Below are 17,452 nucleotides of genomic sequence, written 5' to 3'. Positions count from 1 at the left end.
CTATAACTCACAGGGAGACTATCAAGAAGATCAGGCCCATCTTCTTTGAGGGCCGTTTTTGGGGTCATTTAATGTGAAGTCCAGGGCAGTAGCCAGAAATCTTCTGGTGAGGAGGTAAGAAATCATTGCAGAACAGCCAGAACAAACTAGCCATGATGGCAAGCTTTACTTCCACTGGTGGAGACCATATGCCTCTGAATTCCAGTTGCTGAGGCTCACAAGCTGGGAGAGTGCTGTAACACTGAGGTCCTGTTTGCAAGCTTCCTAAGGACATGTGGTTGGCAACTGAGAATGGGATGCTTAGCTAGGTGGGACTTTGCTCTGATCTTGAAAATGCAAATAAGAAAGATATTGGAGTTATTGCATGGCAGGAGAAGGTCGCAGAGATTTCATGAGCCTCTAATAACAAAGATGCATAGAGGAGCACTTCCAAGCTGCATACCTGCTCTTTTAAAGGCAGCAAAATCCCATTCAGAACCGGAAGGTGGTCTATCTTAAGGAAACAGGAACCACCAACCCACAAAGCCTCTGTCTTCCCATGGTTCAGTCACAAACTTATAAGTTTTTAATGTTATTGACCGACCTGTGTGTTCACTAACAGGGCAGTTCTATATATATATATGTCTTCTCAGGAGGGAAATCCAGTGAGTTCAGTATGGCTTATTCTTTAGTAGGTGGTTATAGCATTGTAACCTAAAGTTTGTATCATGGACTGTTTGGGTGGGACTGAGAAGCCAAACACCAGTTTCTGGCACCAGTTCCTACAGCACGGCTGGGGGTTTCATTACAGCATTAAGGCCAGAGCCCAAATTGGTCTTGTGAGATGCTGCAGAAGCAAAAGCCATCTGAGTTTCTTAACGATTATTGATTCAGGGGTACTTCTGTGGAAGACACGAACATAGGAAGCTGTCGTGTACCAAGTCAGGTCAATGGTCCATCTAGTTCAGCATGGTCTACACTGATTGGCAGTGGCTCTCCAGGATTTTGGCCAGGAATCTCTCCCAACCCTACCTGGAGATTCCGGGAATTGAACCTGGAATCTTCTGCATGCAAGGCAGATGATATACCACTGAGCTACAGCCCTTCCCAAACAAAGCATTCCCCTCCCACATCATTATTCCCACCTATACCATCCCCACCCCATACTGTAAGGCAGGAGGACAGCCAGGCTCCCAGCATCTAAAGGCACCTTGTAGAATTTGGTCAGCACCTGGATGGGCGACTCCTGGGGAACCACATGTCCGTCACCTTGGGTTCCATGTTGGAAGAAGGGCAGGATAAAAATGCAATTAAATGAACAAACAATCTGCTTTTTTTTCTTTCCATTTATTACAGCTTAAAGTTTGTATTTTACAGGGCTTTTTATATTAAAAAAGTTAAAAAAATAAATATATGTACATTTATGTCCAAACATTGGGATGCTACATATTGAGTTTGCATAGACAGAGATGCGTTATAGACACAGAACTTTTCACCTGTCACTTAAATTGCATCGATCTACCACTGCACAGGAAAAGGCTTGACATTGTCCTTTGTGCGCACCATTCCCACTTCCCGAGACAGCAGCAGATCCTTTGAGGCCAAACAAAATCTTCTCAAGTGCAAATACAAAACGGATCTCTTATTTTAGATGCCATCGCATTGTGATGTAAAGATTCACATGTGACGTATGCATCAGACTGGCTTCCCAAACCCCTCTTCGCCATAAGATCTGAAGCATATTTTATGAACAGTATTTTGCTCATGCTCGGGTTACAACACAGACATCCCAACATCAACAGATAGAATTTAAACCATAACAATAATGTGTTAAGCCTACAGCATCCAGACCGCAAACCCCAATACGCATTTATCTGGAGTACTGATGCATTTGCATTAATTCAATGTGGGCTTTGTTTGTTTGTTCTCCATGCTTTGTATAACGAGAAGCTACAGTGCATGAGCATAGTAAATAAAGTGCCTGGTGCTATAGGCGTAGAGGGGATTCTACTAGCCAGGGGCTGAATTGCCTTGTTCCCATAGGATCAAGGAAACACAATGATGATATTTGACTTTAAGCCATTTGGCAGGGGACCTGCATCATTCTAAAAGACACTGTCTACTGAATGTCTTTATCCTCGCCACCAATTGCCTGAATATAAATATAGTGATCTGTTCATTGATAAATCTGTGCCCAATTCTGGTCCATTAGACAGACTAAGAGAAGAACTATGCATTTATTTAATTGTTTTGTGGAGCAGGAGGTTATGTGATAGTTTTAAGACTGAATCATTTTCTTTTTATATGTACAGGGTTCCATTTTTTGAAAAGTTCCCCCATGCAGAAAGCTAGCACATCAGGGAGAAACTTAGCTCAGATGTGCTACTTCTCCATATGCAAGATTTAATTATTTTTGACAGGAAGAAGCACTAAGCTGCAGAGTCTAAAGTTCCAGAAGAATCTACTCTATAGTTTCCCTGAATATGTAGGCAGAACATGTCTCATTCAGAAAGCTGGCAGAAAAGGCTTTTCCTTCTCTTGCCTAAACCCGTTTATTCCTGGCATTGCATTTTCTGCACTTCAAAAAACTTGGGATGAATTCAAACTGGAGGTTTCTTAAAAGCCTGGGATATGACAGCTCTAACGCAGAGGTGGAGAACCAGTGGTCCTCTCCTCCAGATGTTGCTGGTCTCTAACTCTCATTGACACCAGCCAATGTGCCCCATGGTCAGGGATGATAGGAACTGTAATCCTCCAACATCTGGAGGACCACAGGCTCCCCCCATGACATCTATAAGGAGGCCATTTGTTTCACTGAATACAAAGGAAGTTGTCTCTAATAAAATCTGTGCTTCTTCAGATTTCCAAACAGTTTTGAGAGCACGGTAACAGTTGCCTTACCATGTATCCCCCAACCTACCAGTGATATTATCCTCATGTGATCTGAACTGCCAAATCAAGTGACCATGCAGTGTTTATAGGCGCCCCCTCTAAGGACGCTATGCTAAAAGTAATCTTGTCAGAAGCATTCTAGCCCACCCATAATATATCCATAGGATATTGTGGGGCATAAACACCACAACCAAGCCAACTAAGACATGCCAAGATGGTTGTGTGTCTGCCTTATAATTCAACCCACTGCCACCACTGCCGTTTACAGTGCCACTGCAAAGGTTGCGAGATGAGCAGTGACAGAGTAAAGATGGCCTAAACAGTAAATTGGTCATATAGCCAAGCAATGCTATGACCACTTTAGCACATGAAATTGACCTCTGTTGTGGAACCCCTCAACCCAAGTTCTACAGTGCACCAACCTGGCTGAGTAACTGGCCCTCACTATGGGCACATCTGTATGACACATTTAAACCAGTTTAAACCATCACAGCTCCAAAGAAGAACCCTCAGGGACTTTGGCTAAAGAGAGCCTTTGGTTGGGGGTGTATGGACCTTGATTCTCAGTTTCCATGGAGTTCTCCATTCACTGTTCCCACCTCATTGTGTACAAAATTCACTGAAACTCCACTGAGTAGGCTAGATATCTGAGGAGTGTCTGAGCAACTTTCTTCCTCTTTGAGGGCCTTCTGCCAATGCATGAAGACCTCTCTTTTACAGATGACATTGGATCTGCCAAGTCATTAGTCAGCTCCCTGAAATATTGGCTTTATCTGCTGTTACTTCTCTCAGTGATCTGTTGTTGTTACCTGCATTTTGCTAGTGTTTTGTTGTTACTGTATTTTACTGTTATTTGTTGTATTTTTAAGGAAAGACAAGTTAAAATATTTTTCATACCTAAAATCATGTGGCTTTCTGGATGTCACTGGGACTCCAAATCCCATCATCCCTAACCATTAACTCCCTGTGGCTGCTGTGAGTTGGAGTCCAATAGCATTTGGAGGGCTACATCCCTGAAATGAACAAGCATCCCTGAACTATAAACAAGAAAGCTCCTGCAAACATTTGGGATGTTAATGCTACTTGAGCACAATTTGAGCCACCTCTTCAAGGAGCCCAGAGAAGGTCATGTGAAATTGACAGGCAGGTTGAAACAAACGATCAGTTTCATGCCTATAGTGAAGAGGCTTTTCAAATGTCAAGTTTTGTCATTTTAACCATTTCAGCATTTGCAGTGTGGAACTTGATAACGCAGGGCATGTTGCTTAAACTTGTAGAGTTGTGTGCAAGGTCTTTAAAGAACAGCAGTGGAACTGGGAGGCTCACACATTTGACACACAAGTGGTCCGAGAAGTCTCTTCTCTGTGCAAGTGAAATGGACAGGCAACTAACAACTCCGTAACGAAGTGTATGTGTTGCAAATGCCTGGCCTCTCCACTTCAAGGATCTTAAGCAGCAATACTTAGTAGTTATCTGTCTGAGACCTTGGAGAGCCTTCACTCACCAATGGCAGAGGGCTGGATGAAATAATGGCCTGATTCAACATGAGCTGCTTCATGTGTAGTTCTGTGAAATGGCTAATGAACTCTACCAAAGGCTCAGTTCCCTCACACATCTATGATTCCTGGGGCTTCTTATTGGGGTGGTGATGGCTAAATTGGTTTAAATGTGCAATGAAGATGTGCTTTTGGACTCCTGCCTCCACCCCAGCTTTGCTGATCCTTTTCTGGTCTCTGTCCCCCGCCCCCTGCTTTTCTGAGCCATCAACTTCATCAAGGCTTAAGTTACTCGCTGAGAACAATATTTCAGATTAACTGAGTAGAGCTAAGTTGCTGTAAAACAGGCTGATCCATCAGGGCAAATGGGACACTGCCCCACCAATCTCAGTATTGATTCCTCCAAGCCCATCTGCTGCCTTTCTTACAACCAGTCCAGAAGGTGACCCTGGCCCTGCCTGCCCGCCCGTTCCTCAGCCTCCCTTTTGCCCTTGTAAAACTCAACAAGGAGGAAGTTTGAGACAACAGTAGAATTAGTTGACTCCCCTCCACCTACTGATGTCTTCCTTGGTGCCTGCCATACCAGTCCCAATGGTCACTAGGCAACACTAAATTGACTTACTGGGGGGGGGGGGAGTTGTTGTTACCAATAACAGACTTTTAGCAAATTCATTACCAGAAATAGGGATGTCTATTCAATGCACGCCTTTTCATGTCACGCAGGAGAGTAGAGGCAGATGTGAGCCAGGCAACGACAAAGGAGCAGTCGGTAAAAGGAGCAGTCGGTAAAACCAGCCAAACTATGTTTAAAGTCAAACGTTGGGAAAAGGAGAAGCAGACTAGACAAGGTCCTGAGGTAGGGGAGTTTGGAAGGATCCGCATGTGGCGACGGAGTCCATAACTGCATTTGCCTTCCTCCAAAGTGCTGGCTCTTTACACTGAGATCTGCTATGAGTTCCCGTTGGTATCCAGGAAGAAGATCTCCTCTCTTGTCCCAACAAGCTGGACAGACCTTCCCAAGGTGCAGTAAAAAGGAGAGGCTATTGTCTCTTTAGGATCACCTCTGATGTACCAAGGGGGCTGTGCTACTTGCCTCCACTGTTCCTTGCCCCTTTCTCCAACCGCTGTTTCCATGGATTTCTTTCCATCTCTTCCAATGGTCCTCCAATCTTTCAACTTCCCACAGAGTAGGAGATTCTTTGCAACGGCAGGACTCCGTGTGGTGAAGGCGAACAGCACCCCCACCCTTCTTACTTTGTCTTCCACATGATCTCCCCTCATTTAAGTGCTGCTAGTTTGGAATTCCTCAGCGAATCCTGCTGCTTCCTGGTGAACGAGGCATTTGAAAGAGCAAGGCGCCCTACAAAGCAGAAGAGATGAAAATGTCAGCACCTCGTCCAATGGCCTCTTGGCATTCTCTTTGGGGAGCTGGCCTTGAACTTGCCGGTCCCAGTCCAGAGAGCCCCCGTTGTAGCTTTAAGGCAGGGATAAGGAACCAATGGCCCTCCTGATGTTGTTGCACTGCCAACTCCTATCAGCCTCAACCAGCACTCCCAGTGGTTAAGGATGATGCGAGTGGTAGACTCCACATCACAGCCTTAAGGCTTGCAAAGAATTGCAAAAATTGCAAACATGTGTGGCTTCTGCTAAGCCCTGAAGCCCTATGATGGGAACACTAATTCCTGGGGAAATTCTGCCTTCTAAGGCATTCCTAAAGGCAGAGGAACAACCTTAATTAGGTCTGTTTCTGCCCAGTTTTGTTTTCACGCCTATGGAAACATAGCCAAAATTGTAGAAAATGGAGCAAGATATTCCGCTATAGATTACAGGGGTCTCAGTGTTAAATTGGGGAGACGTCCTCCTTAGTGATGACTGAGCTTCCCTGGACTCTAATCAGACTGACTCAGATTAATCCTAGATGCTTCTCCAAATATAGTTTGTCAACTTAGTCTGAGTCAGTGCAAACCCATTCAGATTTGATCACACCTAGCAGAATCTGGTCCCTACCCATCCCAGCACAGCTCTTTGGAAAATGACATTTTTCATTTCTATTTGTGCTATGTAGGGTTAGTTTACGCTTCATCTTCCTCCCTGCTTAATTCTACAAGGACAACCCTGAGTCTAAGGAGGAGGCAGTTGGCAGCTGGTGTCAGCTTCTGGGCTGGATGGAAGAAATATGGCAGACAGCTGGCGCTAGCAGAGATCAAAAAGGGTGATAGGACAGCGTGCCTGATTTGCCCTTGGAGGTACAGAATCAGATTTGCATACAGAAAGTCTCAGGTTGAATCCCAAGCAACTCCAACTAGGGCTGGGAGAGACCTCTGCCTGAAACCCCAGACAGCCACTGCCAGTCAGTGTAGACAATGCTGAAGTGAATGGACCATTGGTCTGCCTCAGTAAAAGGCAGCTTTTTATGTTCTCACTTGCCCTAATGGACGAGCCTCTGCCATGTTTACCTCCATGCTTCCCAATGAATGAACCCTGGTAACAGTGATATTGATATGTAGCAAAGAGTGACCAGAAAATTAATCCAAACTACATGTAACTTTCACAGAGAGGAATGTAACAGACTACTTCACCCTTTTGTGAGGAAGCACCCCAGAATGGTGTCTGGAATATTTATTGGCTGATATAAATAAGCTAATAGTGGCCACATTTCTCCTTTCTGCACAAAGGTCTCGCAAGACGATACTTTCATTTCAATTGTAATTTGTGTGTTGTGTTTTTAGAAAACAGTATTTTAAATTTGTGTGTGTGTCACCCTTTGGATTATATTGTATTTTAAACAAGCATTGTGTTTTAACGCTCACGCTTCTATTCTTTGTGTGCTCTGCTTTAGTGTGTCTGTGGCCATATGTATAATAGTTTGATCTGATCTCCCAAACTACAATTCCCTTCGGGCTTCAAAGGTGAGGGGAAGCCACAACAGTTGAACATTTGTTTCAATGCATTTTGAAGTCATGCATTTATAGATGCGCCCAAGCATCTCTGGAAGCAGAGTGAGCACAAAATATGAGAGAGAGAGAGAGAGAGAGAGAGACCATTTATATAGGACCTTTACCTGAGAACTTTCAGAAGTTTGTCTTGCGGGGCTTCGCACTACGGCTCTGGAGAAGTTTTACCAGCAGTCCCGTGTTTGTGGTAAGCCGTGGATTTCTGAAATCCCTGCAGAGTTGAAACAAGTTGGTGCATATCTTATGAGATAGTGCTCAAAGGAGTTCAGAAAATTATTTTATTTTTAAAAGGCGGTGCCCTACAAACCATGCTAATCCTATTCAGAGTGGACCAGTGGTGAGCCATGGTGAGTAGAAACCAGGACCTGAGAGACCATGGTTCAAATCCCCGCTAAACAATGGGGCAAGACTAACTTAGGTCTATTAGTTCCAATAGGTCTACTCTGAATAGAACTTAGCTGGATAACACCCAATATCAGCATTTCTTCATTTCAGTGATGGCCTAGCCACCCTTGAGGCAACCACCTGTAGGTGAAAAGATTCACAGAGACAGCAGATCTGGCCTACAAGGAATGCATTGTCCACTACTAATGCCATAGTGCCAGCGACAGTTGCGACACCCTCTTTGGAGGCTGGATCTGCCACCTCCTTGGCAGTGTCCCCGCCCCCCATGTCATCTCTACTTCCCACCCTTGTTCACGATGTAGAGCTTTATTCCTCCCTCATTCCTGATATACATCTTCGCTCACCTTGTCTTCCCTGACAGGCTGGGGTGGGGCGGCAGGAGAGCACCAGTTTAGGGTTAAAAACAGATTTTCTGTTTTGCTATGTTTTGTTTTTTTATTTTGGCAACTAACCCATTCTCAGAAATTTTTACAGCCAGATTTATTACTCCTAGGTTTTCTAAGAAGACGATAGAACAACACGGTGACCCTGCTTTCCCTTTCCATGACCTGAACACATCCTTACATTATGCAACTCTCCATTTACGGCTTATAGACTGAGAAGGTGTGTCTCTGTTGCACAGCGAGGGGTTCAGAGTCTAAAAAGATAGTTCTGTGCCTGTTGCTCCTTTTTACAAAAAGAAAGACGGCAGGATCATTCTAAAGGATGATAGAGTAGTTGAGCCATTGGCCCAATTCAGCAGCCTCTACTTATGCTCTTGAGGAGGGAGAGAGGAAAAGAGGGAGCTGTATCTGTTGCCAAAGAGACTAATTTGCAAACCCTAACCACCCCTCTTCCAAGCCCCACAACACGAAGACAAAAAGTTGCAGCCCAACTCTCCTCTGTAAAGTAACACACATTCTCACTTCTTCCTCTCTCCAGAGTTTGTTTGTGAACAGACACACAGGCCTCTTTTCAGACAATTCATAACCTTTTGCATGTTCAATACTGAGCTTAGCCCTTGGCAGTGAACCTGTAGCTCTCCAGTAAAACTAAGCCATGCTTTAACTATGGTTAACTAAATCATGGTTTGTAACACTCATAGGAGCTAACTCCTAGGGGCCAAGGGGTCTTCAGGGCCCTCAATAAAATAAAGTTGATGGGCATTTCTCATTCAAATGGTGTACATGCACTGTGTCATGTGATCAATTATGTGGGGAGGAGCTTACCTGTCCTCCCCCCCCCAATATTTTATTCAAGTTGGTATTCCTGGTAAGCCCTGTGATATAACTATGGATTATTAACTAAGGATAGAAATGGAGGTGAAGTTGATTCAGTTCACTTTTAAAGGTGAAGGCCACTAATTCAACACCTTCTGAAACAGTATGTGAACCAAAACAATGGTCACCTTTTGAAATTTGCACTTCTCTGAATTTTGCAGTGAAGTTTACCAGAAAAGTAATGTGTACAAAGTATGCATAAAAATGCATAGATTGGTAAAAATGGCATACAAAAGGGCATTATATGAGGGGAAATTGCCTTGCCAAAATATGTATTGGGCAAAATTGCACAGATAAAATGTGTTTATTAGGAGAAATGTGCTGGTGAATTTTCATGAGTTTTTTTTTAAAAAAATAATCACTGCAGAAGTATGGGGAAACTTAAGCAAAATTGGCAGATCTGTGGTTAACAGATATGCATTCACTAAGGTCTGTAGTTGCTTTATAAACATTGGCCTAGGTTAACCATAGTTTAGCATTACATTCAAGCCCAAACATCACTGGGTTGAGATCCCCATCTTCCCTGATCATTAGCCATGGGAGTTAGAGATAAGAACATACGGAGGCCCCCGAGTTGAGAAAGACTGGTCTAAGGATAGGGACACATCTGAACACTTACCAAGGCTTGCCATGGCAGAAGGTCACACAGACACTGTCCTTTGAATGCGAGCACTCGCACCTGCTGAGTGATCTCTTCCGACGCCTTTGTGTATTACCCAGACCGTAGGGCGTGGAGTGGCTGATTAGGAAAAAACAAATTGTTAACTTCTATCCTTTATCAGAAAGGAAGGTTTATGGTGTGGGCCTGGCTGGGAGCCAAGCAAACTTGACAATAACAAGTCTCGTTTTCAGTTGCCATGTGAGAAAAGCCATGTCATCTCACCCTCCCATTCTCACTCTATCGGCCTTTATTTCCACAGGCAAGCAGCGGGCTGCAAGTGGGCTGATGCCCTTGTTGTCCTTGCCTAACAATATCAAGGTTTGGGGATTGCCCGTATTAGGGAGGAAGGTGCAATGGGACCTCACCAAACAATGGCTGTCAGTGCTATGAGCATGGCTACTCAGAAGTAAGCTCCACTGAGGTCAATGGCACTTACTCCCAGGTAAGGGGGATGTAGGCTTGCAGCCAAAGTCAGGTGCCTATTGAAATAAATGTACAAAGTTCATTGGGGATAACTTGAATCCCATTATTTTTAATGGGATCAAAGTGTAATCCAACCCCAAACCTCTGCACACCATATTTATATTTATATCCTGCTTTTCCTCTCTGGAGCGCAAGAGCGCATACATGGTTCTCTTGCCCCCCTTCCACACATGCACACATTTGATCTTCATAACAACCCTGTGATGGTGCCTTGCTTGTGGTCACCAAGCAAGCTCCATTCAGAGTCTCCTCTCTTTTCTCCCTTTACCCATCCCCATTCCTCACAACAGCCCTTTGAAGGAGGCTGGGCTTCCTAGGCAGGGGTGGATTTGAACTCGGATCTCTGGCACTCTAGACACTATGCCATGTCGGCAGAAAGGCCTCACTGTTCTAGCTGCACAGCACGGCTTGTTCACATGCTCTGTACGGGCAGAACGTGTGTCGGAGGTGTGTTTTTAACGATATAAAAATCTCTTGCGAATTATAACAAAAGGCAGAAGATGCTTAAAGACAGTGTTGCTCTGTCATTCTCCGCCATCTAAATACAGCTGGGAGAACAGCCTCCTGTTAGGCTTGTCATGTTTCCTCCGCGAACACGTTTGAGAATGGCATGCTCTTTTTCAGAGTGAGTCGTTACTCAAGACCGCACGTTAGCAGGCATAATTAGAACCACACCTGAGCCAGTCGTCTCTTTGGCTCGGATCTTAAGCTGCTTGCAAGAGAGATTGCTTGAACGCTGCCCAGATCTCTGTTGTATCATGCAAGGGGCAAGTCTCCTTACCAACCAAACGCTGGATCGAAAGGCCAGCCCACCTCAGCTCTTTAGAAACACCAACTGGGGAGCAGCTGCCACGTATAATATCTGTGGCTGTTGCAAGAGAGAAGGACGGTGGCTCAGAGGTAAAACACATGCTTTTGGGTGCATGCAGAAGGTTCCAGGTTCAATTCCCGGCATCGCCAGATAGGGTTGGAAATGTCCCCTTCCTGAAACCTTGGAGAGCCAGTCACTTGTCCTGCTCTAGCCAGGGGCACCTAGGACATTAGGGCAGCAGTCCAGGCCCCGCCCCATGCTGAAGTCTAAGAGACAGGACCCCAAGATGCAGCAGGATTGACCTACCACGCTTGGAAGCATGAGACGGATGACCAACTTAAGATGGGAGGAGTGGAGAGAAGCCATAAGACCATTAAGTCCAGTGTCTAAAAGGGAAGCCCGTCTGCTTTGCATGCAGAAGGTGTTGGGATCAATCTCCTGGAGAGGCTGGGAAAGATTTCTTGCATGATGCTGCAGAGAGCTGCTGCCAGTCAATACTGAGCTAGATGGAATAGGAGTCCAAGTCAGTGTTAAGGCAGCTTCCTATGTCCCGATGGATCTAACTGTGCCGCTAGCTCAGACCTAGCAATATTCCCTCTGTGCTGCAGTCCCCCATCCCCCCCGCAATACTCACCCTGGCGTGTTGATCCAGATAATATCAAGGTGACAGAAGTAAACACACTCTTTGTCCATCCAGTTGAGGCAGGAGCAGCGCTTGGTCCTCAGGTGCCTGCCGCTGCCCGCTGCCAGGTGAGGCTCTGCCGGAGGGAGGCCCAGGCCTGCCAGAGGAGAAAATGACAGGCAGAGGGATCAGTCCCTGAGCTCTCCATACTGGAAGCACCAGGAATGCAGCATGGTATGTAAACAGAGCAATTAGCCTGCCACCTAGTTGAGAAGAGCATTTCTATTTTAGCCATTTTATAGCCGCCAAGGCCTTACAGATTAGGGATGTGGGGGTTGTAAAAGTGTACTGCTGTTGCTGACAACGTTTGCATATTGCAATTCTAAAGAGCTCACTGAGAAGAAAACCCAAGCCAGGTGAAAACCTCGGAGGAGACCCACATTGAGAGCAGACTGGAAGCAAGAACATTGGCAAACAATCAACAGTACCAGCAGTAGCTATTGCCCAGCATATGCCTACAGCATATGACTTAAGGTGAGCATAGAATCACAGGCTAGGGAGGGGCCCAATGGCCATCTAGTCTAACCCCCTGCAATGCAGGAATAACATTTAGAGAATACGTATTATTTTTACTGCATTAATCATCATCATCATCATCATCATCATCATCATCGTCCTGGCTCCTTTGCCAACCATAGAACATGTGTGCAAATTATTGGCGTGCCAAGGATCGATTTTTGCATTCTCCCAAATGCAGAGCACTCCCTCCTTTTCGTTATTTTTGGCAAGCAAGGGGCGAGGAGAATGCACACAAAGAGAGAAAATGATAACAAAAACTCTTTCCAAGAAAAGGGGGGAGGGATATGTTACGATTTCGCCACCTCTCTTGGCAAAGTCCTAAAGGAGCTGCTTCGGTCTCGCTCGCTGCTGGCATGTCACAGCGGCAGCGGCAAGGCATCCCTGCAAGGCGAGACAGGTTGACTTCGCTGCCTCTTGCTCTCCAAGCCAATTTGCTCGGGAAGTTGCAAGAACAACAGAGACGGAGCAGGAGCCGCTGTCAGAGATAGAGAGGGCGGACTGCTAAAAGGCAAAAAGTGAAATCTGGGGGCGGGGTTGCAGCCAATGCTAGTCCTACTCCGAGTAGACCCATTGAAGTTAATAGGCATGAGTAACTGGTTCATTAATGGGTCTACTCTGAGCAGAACTTACTGGGCCACAATCCATGGGGAAGTTGCCTTAGACAGCGTCAGACTACATATCCATCCAGGTCAGTATCATCTACTCTGATTGGCAGCAGGTCCCCAGGGTTTCAGACATGGGGTCTCACCTGGAGATGCTGCGGACTGAGCCTGGGACCTTCTGCATGCAAAGCAGATGTTCTGCCACTGAGCTACAGGCAGATGCCCCGTGGAGCTACAATCTATGATCCTGCCTTATAGCGGTTCAGAACATCGGTCCATCCAGCTCAATAGTGCCTCCACTGACCGGCAGCAGCACCTCTCCAGAGTTTAAGGCAGGGAGGGAGCTTTCCCCAGCCCCCTCTCTGGAGATGCCGGGTATAGAACCTGGGATCTTCTGCCCCCCCCCCCGCCCGCCCCGCAAATCAGATGCTCTCCCCGCTGAAGCTAGCTTCGTTTGCAAAGTGCGCAGGGGATGCCGATTTTTAAAACCAATGCAAAAAATTAAAATAACATCAGAACAGCAAAAAAGAGGGAGAAGGAGAAAAAAAAATCCTGTTGATTCTCTCACCTTCTTCCAGCAGGACGCAAAGGGTGATTGCAAGGGAAAAGAAACAGGAGGGATTGTTTACCATTGTGGCGAACTTAATCCTTTAATGGGCAGAAAGCTGAGCTCTCCCTGGCCAGAGCTGCAAAGAGGCTCTTCTGAAGCTTCCCGGGCTCCGCTGCAGGTGCTTTATAGCTCCGGTGCCTGGCGCGTCACACAACAAGCACGCGGGCACGCCTCCTGCCTTCTCTCCCCCCCCCCTTCCCACCTTCCCTTGCCAAGGGACGGGGGCTCCCTCCGCAGTTGGCAAAGCATTGCAGGGCAGCGAGCCAAGCAGTCGAGGCAAACGCAGCCACCGCGGTCCCTGCTGCGGAAAGAAGTCTCCGGCTGCCCTGCTGGGGCAGGTAACGCGCCCTCAATAAGGACATCTGAGACGCAGTGGTGGCAGAGCGTTTGTTTGGCTCGCAGGAAGTCCTGGGTTCTAATTCTGCCTGAAACCCTGGAGAGCCGCTGCCGGTCAGTGTTGACAAGACTGAGTCGGAGAGAAAGCAGCTTCACGTGCTCCTCCTGCCTTGTGGCAGGTTAGACCCAGCTAGTTCAGTTTCGCTGACACTGTCCGGCAGTGGTTCCCCAAGGTTTCGGGCTGGTTTCCCCACTTCCCTGCCCTCGCATTGAACCTGGGATTGAACCTGGTGGGTGTTCTAGCACTGAGCCTTTTCTCCCAGTGAACGATGATGCCCTTTGAGGGACCGCTGCTCTATCTTTGAGCAGGAAGAGATGATCACTGTCCTGAGGCATGAAGCCTTGTTGCACCCCTGTGAGATCACTCGATCTGAGAATGAGAAGAAGGGAGATTCTAAAGGGGTGGGTGGGTAGCTGAACCCAAGCGGTGGCCGAGATGGTGCCATGGATGCAAATTGCCTAAAGTCACAATACAGTGCGTGCCCACACAAACACACACAATTTCTAGTGCCAACTCACTTGCTGGAGACCACCTTGGCTCTTCATATTGATTGATTGGTTGATTGACTGATTGCATTTATACCTTTCTTCCCCAAGGAACTCAAGGTGGTGTCAAGGGTGCCAACTTAAATAAAATATTGGGGGAGAGGTCAGCCCCACTCCACATAATTGATCACAAGATGAGGCACGCACACATAACATTTGAATGGCAATGAACATCAACTTTGGGGCAGCCCCCTCAAATATTTTATTGAGGGGGTAGGCAAAGGGACCTTGGCCCCTAGGAGTTGGTTCCTATTTATGGTATATACATGGTTGTCCTCACACCCCTATTTAATCCCCTCAGCCACCCTGTGAGGTAGGTTAAGCTGAGAGGCAGTGACTGGCCCAAGTTCACCTTGGCAGGGCCAGATTTAGGTTTGATGAGGCCCTAAGCTACTGATGGTAATGAGGCCCTTTATATGTCCAGCTGTCCTTTGTCAACAACAAATTGTCGCTGTTTTTTGTGTTGAATACATGCTATGTGGTAATTTATGTACCTAAAAGGTATCTAAAGCCATTTGCACATAACAAATAGGAGCCCACACAACACAAAACACTGTTGCTGTATGCAGGTTTATTTTATTTGTTTTTTATCTTATATTTTGGAAATGTACATCCAGCTTTTTTCCCTTTAAATTTTTTGGGGGGCCCAAGGGAGTGGGGCACTAAGCTATAGCTTGTTTAGCTTATACGTAAATCCGGCACTGCACTCATGGCTGAGTGGGGATTTGAACCATGCTCTCCCATGTCCTAGTCTGACATGCCAACCATTACCCTACACTGTCTCTCTGTGATTTGAACCACACTGCTTGCCAAGCCCCACAATTCATATTCAGCCAGGGGTCTGGTAACTGCATGAAGGCAGGTGATACTTCAACTTCCCAGCTCTGGTTTGTGGAAGATTTTTATCTTTGGATTACTGCGTTGAATTTCACCTCTGGGTTTCGTTTTAAGATTGCTGGGGGTGGGGGGTGGGTTGTTGTTTTAAGGCTCATCCCATGTCCTGGATTCTCTTAATGCCAAATGCATGCAACCCAGCCGCAGTGACTTATGAGTCATTTTTGCCAAGAATGCACTCTGAACATGCCTATGGGTGGGATCTCCAGTTTTCTCCATGCGAATTTGTGCGAGGTGTAGTCATGCTTATGGATCAAGCTCTCCGCAAAGCTTTTTTTCATGGTGACTGTGGGAAAAACAAGAGATTATCACTCCTGTGGTTTAGGGAATGTCTGCATTCTAAAGGCATATCCATGTAAGAGACTCCCAAGCCACTGGTCTACCTTCTGGCACAAACCCAGAAGTGAATCACAGGAATGAAGGGAGCTGCTTTATACAGAGCCAGACCCCTGGTCCATCTAGCTACATATTGCCTACACTGACTGGCAGCAGCTGCCCAGGATTGCAGACTGAGGTCTTCCCCAGTCCAACCTGGAGATGCCAAGGATTAGATATGCATGCAAAGCAGTGCTCAAACACTGAGCTCCAGCCCTCCCTTTTATGTTTCAGATATGATCCCCCCCACAATATGGTAAATAGCAAGGAGGGGAACATACATCAGGAGCAAGAGGTAGCACAGCACTACATACCCCCAAGAAGGGCTGTAGCTGAGAGGTAGAGCTCCTGGGTTCAATCCCCAGCATCTCCAGGTAAGGCTGGGAAAGATTCCAGAATTGCTGGTGAATTTAACAGCCCTAACATAAGTTCATTAATGCCAGTGGGCCTACACTGAGTAAAACGTCACTGAATACCACCCTGTGTACCTACTATGAGTTCATTCAGTGCTTTTTTTATCCCACATTTGCTCCAAGCAGCTCAAGATGAGTCTTTTCCATCCCCCTGCCATTTCAACCTTCAAAAACAACCTTGCAAGGCAGGGTAAACAGAGAGGTAGTGATTGGCCCAAGTTCATACAATGCACTTCTCAGCTAAGCAGAGGCTTTCTGATTAATGATGATGATGATGATGATAGTAATAAATCTAGTTATTAATCTATTTATTTATTTATTTATTTATTTATTTATTTATTTATTTATACCCTGCCCACCTGGCTGGGTTTCCCCAGCCACTCTGGGCAGTTTCCAACAAAGGATTAAAAATACATTAAAACATCAGTCATTAAAAACTTCCCTAAACAGGGAATATGTTTTTCTGATATGCACAGGATACAACTCACACAAAGTTTCATCATCCAAGGAGTCTTCTCTCTTTCTCTCTCTCTCTCTCTCTCTCTCTCTCACACACACACACACACACACGCACCTACAACTTTGAATCTGTGTCCATTGTATAATTTGCAGGCAGCTCCTGCTGGGATGAATCTTGAAAGTATGCACAGTCTTTTAAACTATGTTTTACTACCACCCTTTGAAAGGCCCTCTCACCCACCTGGGGTTCAAGCCCTCCATCTGCCACCTGAAGTGGGGGGGCAGTCAAACCTAGGTCAGGTCAGACTTGGAGGTGTGGCAACTCTACACAGCTGAAGAGTCGCTTGGGTTTGAAGTCCTCCATTTATGAACATAACGTATGTGGACTCACTTTCATTCCCCTATTATCATACCCACCAGATGTTGTTGAACTTCCACTCCCATCATCCTTGACCATTGGCTATGTTGGCTGGGGCTGGTGGGAGTCGGAGGGTGGCAGTTTGGTCACCCCTGCTCTAACCACTGCACTATGATGTCTCTCCAATGGACAAGAGTGCAACCTACATATTCAACCTTGAATCCTTTGTTGGGATAAATATGGGAAGCATCTGGAACTCTAACAGCTGTAAACCATAGGAAGGGAGAGGGCTCTTGTGTTTGTGGGTTTCCCAAAGGCACCTGTTTGGTCACTGTGAAAAAAAAGGATGCTGGACTTGACTGGCCATTGGTCCTGCAGGCTCTTCATATATTCTTATGTCATTTTCTTATCCTCATCTGCTTGTAGAAAGCTTATAGATTAGATCAGTCCTTTCTCACACATTCGTTATGATTTATTTCAGCGGGTGGTTATACAATAATGAGCATTCAACCTGTATTCATTCTGATCTGCTTGTGGAGTGTTTATTTACTTTCCCATTACATACCCTCCAACATTTCTCCGATGAAAAAAAATTGGGACGTCCTATTTCATCATAATAATAAAACATTAAACATTAAAATAAAAAAAACCCTTCCCT

The 17,452-nt window shown here is 45.9% G+C and overlaps 1 protein-coding gene across 1 annotated transcript; it reads right to left on the bottom strand.

Annotated features, from left to right (window-relative positions):
• Positions 1-1,342: 1,342 nt before the first annotated feature.
• EDN2 (endothelin 2) lies at positions 1,343-13,447 on the bottom strand. Its single transcript, XM_083625789.1, has 5 exons — positions 13,312-13,447; positions 11,575-11,719; positions 9,605-9,724; positions 7,429-7,532; positions 1,343-5,727 (listed from the first exon to the last, which is right to left on the bottom strand). Exons 1-4 carry the CDS (start codon positions 13,373-13,375, stop codon positions 7,439-7,441), a joined length of 423 nt encoding a protein of 140 aa, XP_083481915.1. The 5' UTR covers positions 13,376-13,447; the 3' UTR covers positions 1,343-5,727; positions 7,429-7,438.
• Between the last annotated feature and the right edge of the window lie 4,005 nt (positions 13,448-17,452).

Source organism: Podarcis filfolensis, assembly GCF_964270895.1.
Source record: "Podarcis filfolensis genome assembly, chromosome: 8".
NCBI classification, from domain to species: Eukaryota; Metazoa; Chordata; class Lepidosauria; order Squamata; family Lacertidae; genus Podarcis; species Podarcis filfolensis.
Note: the sequence above shows the minus strand (reverse complement) of the source record. Positions and strands in the feature narration are given on the sequence as shown.